The sequence below is a fragment of the Crassostrea angulata genome, chromosome 6 (genome assembly GCF_025612915.1).
Source record: "Crassostrea angulata isolate pt1a10 chromosome 6, ASM2561291v2, whole genome shotgun sequence".
Lineage (NCBI taxonomy): Eukaryota > Metazoa > Mollusca > Bivalvia > Ostreida > Ostreidae > Magallana > Magallana angulata.
Genome location: NC_069116.1, coordinates 31,873,460 through 31,881,113, shown reverse-complemented (window position 1 = coordinate 31,881,113; position 7,654 = coordinate 31,873,460). Strand labels below are relative to the sequence as shown.

General features: G+C 31.3%; 1 protein-coding gene across 1 annotated transcript; it reads left to right on the top strand.

The window, feature by feature from the left end:
* Positions 1 to 5,539: 5,539 nt before the first annotated feature.
* Positions 5,540 to 6,918, top strand: LOC128187884 (uncharacterized). Its single transcript, XM_052858536.1, has 6 exons — positions 5,540 to 5,587; positions 5,969 to 6,007; positions 6,129 to 6,209; positions 6,478 to 6,603; positions 6,733 to 6,762; positions 6,868 to 6,918. The coding sequence occupies exons 1-6, from the start codon at positions 5,540 to 5,542 to the stop codon at positions 6,916 to 6,918; spliced, it is 375 nt and encodes a 124-aa protein (XP_052714496.1).
* Positions 6,919 to 7,654: the final 736 nt, after the last annotated feature.

Below are 7,654 nucleotides of genomic sequence, written 5' to 3'. Positions count from 1 at the left end.
TGAAACAAATTGTACGTGGTGTTCCAAAAACTTGTCCTGGGTAGTTGCCAATGTCCTGTCATCTTCTCATTGTAGAAAGAGGTCAAAGAATACAACTTATTAAGTTTGTTACGAACTGTCTAAGAAAGTCCTAAATTTCAGTTTTTCAAGTCCATAAATTTTCGTCCACCATTTTGCCGTCCAAAACTTGCCACTAGCCGTCTACAGGGATTTAGACGACATTATATCCAATGACAGATGGTCATTTTAGTCTAAAGCAAAGCAAATTTTTTTGGGTGTTTTCCCATGTTTCTATAAAATAAATTTCAAGAGTTCCTCACCGACTTGTACATTAATATTTTCTGTCTGGCATAAAGGTCTCATCTATAAATTACAAAAATATGGAATCGGAGGAGAAATCCTTGGATGGATAGAAAACTATATTACTGATAGAACACAAAAGGTTGTCATCGAGGGCTATTCCTAAGGAATTGAAACCACTAATGCAGGAGTACCCCAGGGGTCAGTGTTAGGACCCTTCCTCTTTCTTATTTACATTAATGATATTGTTGAAAATATATGCAACCAAATAAGACTCTTTGCAGATGACACATCACTTTTTGTAGTAGATGATGATAATGATAATAATTCAGCTAAATCGTTAACAGCTGATCTTGAAAAAATCAAACATTGGTCTAATCAATGGCTGGTGGATTTTAATCCAAACAAAACAATAAATGTTAACTTTTCTAGAAAGAAAAAAACCCATCCCCATGTCTCTTTTGGTAACACTTTAAACAATATAATCCAAAAAAAATAATCATTGTCACTTAGGACACTTACTTTGCAATCAAATGGGTGATGGTCACATCATATATCAAATATCTACGAAAAAGCATGCCAAAGATTGAACAAGCTGCGCATTCTTAAACATAAAATAAATAGGGAATCATTGATTAAAATTTACTTTGCATTTATTCGCCCTGCGTTAGAGTATGGTGATGTAGTCTGGGACAATTGTACAGATGAACGAAGTAATTTATTGGAAAGTATACAGATTGAAGCTGCACGAATAATTACTGGTCTTAGACGAAACTCGTCTAAACAATACCTATATCAGGAATTAGGCTGGGAAACACTTCAGAAACGTAGAAATACCCATAAATTAATATTATTGTTCAAAATATTAAACAATTATACCCATGAATACTTATCTAACATTGTTGGTGAATGTTCCCCCCCCCCACACATAATACCTACAATCTTCGTAATAATTTCATCTATCGCACTCCTGTTGCAAGAACAACATCTTACTTCAATAGTTTTATACCATCTACAATTATATTGTGGAACAATCTACCTCAAAATACAAAAAAATATAACTACAGTTTCGGCATTTAAGAACAACCTCAAAGTATTAATAATAAAAAAATGAATATGCATAAATTATTTAACCATGGCAAAAGATTAGAAAATATTTGACATTGTCAGTTGAGAAATAACAGTAGTAACTTAAATGCTGACCTTTACTAACACCACCTTATTGCTTCTCCACTATGTTAGAAATGCTTTCTTGAAGTGGAAGACTCTAAACGTTATTTCTTACACTGTCCATTATATGCCTCCCAAAGAAAATCTCTATTTGATTATATGAACGACAATTCCATACCAATCACAATTAAGAATCTACTTTTTGGAAGTGATAAACTTACATTTCAAAATAACTTACTATTATTTGATAAAATTCATTTTTACATAAAAAGTACGAACAGATTTAAGTAAGTCAATAGGTAAAAATGTACATATTGTATAAAAAAATGTATCAAAATGGGTACCACTGACTTTCCTTACACTCCCTTCTTTTTATTTTTTTTATTGCTTATTTGTTCTCCCCCTCCCCCTCCCACCCCCTCTCCCCAAACTTTCCATTTTTTCTACTCTGTTATCAATTTTTGTTTTGTTTTTATTACATGTTGTTTCTTTTCTATCTCATTTTTTCTCTACACTACATATACTTTTTTGTTTTTTTTATTTTCAACCTTAGCAATTAATCATTATTTTTCTATTTTTTGACTTTCATTTTCCTATCATAAGCTATTTGTTTTGTTTATTTTTTTTGCACTGTACCTCCTTCGAATGCTATTTATAATATTAATCTATTATACAAAATTAATTTGCAATATATTATGTATATATATCTTATATAAAATCATATAATTACTCATATTATACCTTGACTACTGGAGAGAACATAAATAGGCATTATGCCTGCTGTTCAATCCATTTCAATGTATCTATATACTTGAATGAAATACTTCTTAAATTAAATTAATATTTTGAAGTAAATCGACAAAAGATAATAATTTATGAAGGAATGCAAATGTTTACTTCATCGAAGTGATTTTAGTTTCAATTGAACAAAATAATTCACTATCATTTCAATCTTGGTGCCTCTTTTTCAGATTTTAGCATTTATTATGAAAATAATTTTTCAGTAGCAAGTGTTTATTCTGTATATTTGTATTGCTATTCTTTCATTCATTTCACAAACTGTATTGAATAGTAAGTGTAAAAAAATGACTCAAAACATTTGTGAATAAATGAGTTAATTTCAATAATTAAGCGCGGCGGCCAACGGTCGTAATGTCATGTAGGCAAATGAGGCAAATGCCTCACATTTGAAACGACGATCAATTTTTTTTCAACAAAGTATTTTTAATATATTTGATGAGTGAGTGCTTACAATTTATCCAAGATAAATGTTAATTACCATACTCAAAAATAAATATTGTTTGTTACTTATCAAGCTATCTCTTTTAATTATTTATTGTGTTAGAGTGGATGTTCTTCTTTTTTCTTTTCTTTTTTAGTCGGAGTGGTTATTCAACATCTGGCTCCAGGATCATGAAGCAATCACCATATTTCTAATCGCACCCGTATGGACTGATTAAGCACAGTGTGTGAAATGACGCAAGTGACGCAAGACTGTAGTACATTTTAGTAATTGCTTCGGACATGAAGATAAATTATATATACACCTGCAGGCATGTTCACGAAGGTATCTTAAGACTATGGTGCGTCCTAAGTACATCTTAGGATACGTCTTAGTCTTAAGTCTGTTTCTCGAAGCTCTCCTAAATTTAGGAACATCCATAACTTTGTCCTAATTTTAGGACATCACCTTCCTTGTCCGAAGACCATCCTAAAGCTATAAAATCACGATTTTTGGGATATTGGGATGTTGTGAAGCCTTTTCTTAAGACCGGTAGAATAAAGGAATATTTTCCACAGTTCCAGCATTTTCGACAATTAACATCAAATTCCTAATCCGGGAGGAGGGTGGGGGGCGGGCATAGTCATTTATTCTATCATGTATGCTCATTTTAACAAAATGATGTGGAGGGGGACCCCGAACTCTCACCACTTCCCCGTTGCTACATGCCTGCTTTGGAGCTGACAAATTAAGAAATTTTTTTCGCAAATACTATATCTGTTTGACGAATGAAAATGATTCAATTAAATTTCTCTGGTTTCTTCGCCTGTTAGTAAAATTTTATTTTATATACATTATCAATGAACTTCACATGTTCATGTACCATACCATTATTTCAATATTGCTATATTTATATGTAATAACCTATGCCATAAGATGTATGTCTTGTGCAAATAAAGAATATAATAATTACTTTTTTTATCTACATTGTACACTAAATGAGTTACATTCATTGTTTTGATTATTTGCTCATAATAATTTTCGATAACAATCATTTAAATGTCCTTTGCTAAAAATTAAATTTACATCGGGTTATATAGGCCATGCGTGATCATTCCTAATTTTTATCAATTTATTCTGAAAAAATAATCTTTAAATAATTTGCAATGTTGAATGAACTGTATTTATATATTTTAAAGATATATTACAACTTATTTAACATGTTCGTGTATTCAACATATTGCAGATTAAAGGGAAATTGGTTGTGTTTGTACATGTGTTTCCTCATGTAACGTTTCAAATTCTACGAAAATCGCGTGTTTATGTATTACATGTACTTGAATGACAAGATTCCCAAACATTAATTATCAAAAGACAATACACACGTGTTGTTTACATAATTATTTGCTTGTAAGCCAATTCTGTCCTGATACATATTTTCTTTTAAAAAAAAAAAGAACAGTTATTTGAATTTTTTTGGGCTTGTGATATTTTTTATTTGAATATTTTGATTTTTTTTTTTTTGGGGGGGGGTTTCATTTAAAAAAAAAACTAAATTGGTATTGGTCCCAGATATATATTTAGGTAAATGTATAATTCTTAAAATGTATACATTAAAAATACTGGTTTTAGGCCTATTGTGTTAACTACCGAGACGTACAATTTTCTCTGGCAAAATGTTTCATGAGTCATCCCTACACAAGTCTCTCAAATTCGATCTGAATGAATATATGTGAAAAATAAGAATGGTTGTACAAGGTTAGGATAACCTAACTTAAAAATGTTCCTAAGTAACCGTCGAGCTACATCTTAAGACGTGTCCTAATTTGATCTTAGGATGTTCCTAACTTATTTCCTAAGTCATATCTTAGGAACCACTTAGGTCATATCTTAGGAAAGTTTCGTGAACATGCCTGCAGTATCTTCACAAGTTTGGTGATTGTAACTCAAAAACCAAAAAGTATTTTTTTGCATGGTAATTAAGGTGGAATAACACATCATCACAAAATGGCTGACCTCTTATCGAAACGGCATTTCGTTTTATTAAAAAGATTTTATTGATAGCGCTCTCGAACGCTAGCAACTACGTTAGTCCATATTTATGGAATACGCATTTTCCTCGCAAAAAACTCGGCGCAATTATAAATTCTAGGTAAAGAACAATTAATTTTGAATAATTTAATATTAATTATTTAACTTATTTTCCTTAGGAATTAACGCTGTAAATAAACTATAGACGTAATTGTTCATACATGTAATCAGGAAAAGTGTGTTGACACCATTCATTTTAAATCATTTGACATCGATAGTCGCAAAGTTCTATTAACTTTAACGGCAAAGAAACGTTTAGAAGGATGCAAAAATATTCAATTTACAGAAACGAACCCCCACCCCCCACCCCACCCCCCCCCCAAAAAAAAACAACCCCAAATAACATTACACTCGGAAAATTCAAAAGGAAAATCCAATGAAAAAAGTAACAAATTAGAATAGAATTTAAATCTAGACTCACAGAAGGAGCAGGCATAATTTTAATGTAAAAACCCACACATACACTCAGCAATTTCAAATTTGATATTAATACATGTCAGTATTGTTCGATTATTTTCAATAATCAATCAGAATTTTGTGTCTGATTTCATTCAATTAACTAAGGATTTTTATTTGAAATATAAGAAGGCCTAAGCCTAAATCCAGGTTGAAAAACGCGAAAATACCCTTACAAATATATTTGCCGAATGTTGATTATGACGTCATAAATAGATGACGTTGACAATAATATGTTATAAGCATTTGTGGTTACCAACCTATGCTATATTGATTGTGAAGAGGAGAGAAAACTTTACAATGAAACGATCACTAGATCAAGCAAATTGCAAGCGTGTAGCCAAAAAGGTATTTTGTCTTCACAATTATTGTTTTACTATAATAGTTCACTAAATCTGATCAAAGTTAAATATTTAGAGTCCCCATGCGAGCTACTGCTAGGCAAATGACAGCGGATCAAAACATACATAGACTGAATCATATAGACTACTTTTGTTTTTACTGCAAAACACAAGGAATGTTTATTGCTTTCTAAGTTCACTCTAAAATACTTAAGCTTACACTTTTTTTGGTGAATTTTTTATTTTTTTTTTTTTGGGGGGGGGGGGGTAATTATATTTACAGTCCCAGACAAATTAATTATTTCATTGATTGATCAACTTTTGCATATCATTAAATTGTTGCAATCTGTGCAGAGATAGTTAATTCTGTTTTTGATTTAATTTTTAGGCGAAAACACTTGATTCCTGCGGCAGATCAGTTGAGCTGGTTAGTACATGTACATGTATCATCATAAATTCATTATTTTATTTTATCTATATTATATGTTGCCCTTATTCATTTCCTACACACAATTTTAAAACATTTTTCATATTAAATCACTTTACAGATGGATATTGAATCTGGCACCAGTTGGTACATACATGTATATGGAAACCAAAAAATGGCCACCAGAACCGTCCTAAAAGCTGTAAGTATAATATACTCATGCATATCAAGTATATATGGCGTTAAAGGATCGAAATAAGAAAACCTAAGTTGTACCCTCTACCCCGAAAAAAATACCACTTACATATGATAAATCTTGGTAGGAAAAAGCTCAAATATTTATTTCCAAATAAAGTTGTACATGCATGTTTCAGTCGCTTAACTGTTTTGTATTACAAGTAGTCTGTTGTTTATTAAAATGAATTGTTCATATTAAAGATGTTTTGAAATCAGAAGTCTGTCTGTTGCAGATGAGGGGACAGACAAAAAGACAAACCAAACCGTCAGCTCCAATGATGGCGCTGCCCAATTGGATTAAGAAGCGAGGCGCTTCCTCTCTCGAGATGGACGATGATGTACATACACATGCAAAGAAGGTAAGATACATAGGGCGTTGTTTAGTTAAACCGGTCGACAGAATGTTTAATGCAGCATATATGCATCATTTTTTAACAGATATCATTTATTATTTTAACTTCATTTTTGCTAAAAAATTTTTGTATTAGACCAAAAACAACGATATCGGGAACACAAGTGTAAGTATTCAATTTTTGTAACATATATGTATTAAAAAGTTGGACCCAAATAACTCGAAATTTATATACCTTAAATATATAAAAAATCCATTTATTTTCTTACAGATGGATGTGGATCGCGACCTTGTCAGCATCTTCATCCGTCTTTCTCTTTAAAGCGGAAAATCGATTTCATCCGCCCACTGCTCGACTGAAAACTATCCGTGTAATTTTGCAATGCGTTTTGGTTTCCTATACACTTGGTAGTAATTGCCCATTTTAAAATTGCAACCAGTGGCGATTAACATAGACTGTGAACTGAAAGTGCTGCTGAAATATTCCCGATGAACTGCTCGTCCAAAAGATTCTTTAAAATGAACTCCTACATTGCACGTAAATTAAATCCTGCGATCTCCCCTGTGCTGGATGGATAAATGACAACGAATTGTAACCCTAAGAAACATTCATGATTGCTCCTTAATCGTGCCATGTTGATGACGAAAAATGATGATGATGACGCTGTGATGAACAATATGATGTCATAGTTTCCATGATATCGATGATAAAGTTGAGAAAAATTGCTTCGTTATGAATGCAATGATGGAATTATGGAGTGCCAAATATTTTTACTATTTTCTATAAATTTTTCTATTTTATAAGATTTATATAAAATTTTTATATTAAGATATTTGCTGTTTTATTATATTACCGATTGCATATACCGATATTGCACAATTGTAATACGTGTAATAATATAATGTGTATTAATTAAAACAATAATTCTTTTTCATCATAATTACAATAAACACCAACTTAATTTTCAAGAATTAATGTTTTCCCATTTTATTTGGTATAAGGTACATGTATGCCTTAAACCAGTCGTTAGAATTCGTTTTTGATCATGTTATATAGA

Excerpts from the sequence above, each read along its gene's own strand:
- LOC128187884 (XM_052858536.1), top strand. The coding sequence starts at position 5,540 with ATGAAACGATCACTAGATCAAGCAAATTGCAAGCGTGTAGCCAAAAAG. Across the intron at positions 5,588-5,968 it reads GCAAGCGTGTAGCCAAAAAG|GCGAAAACACTTGATTCCTG; the intron begins GTATTTTGTCTT and ends TTTAATTTTTAG. Across the intron at positions 6,210-6,477 it reads CCAGAACCGTCCTAAAAGCT|ATGAGGGGACAGACAAAAAG; the intron begins GTAAGTATAATA and ends TGTCTGTTGCAG.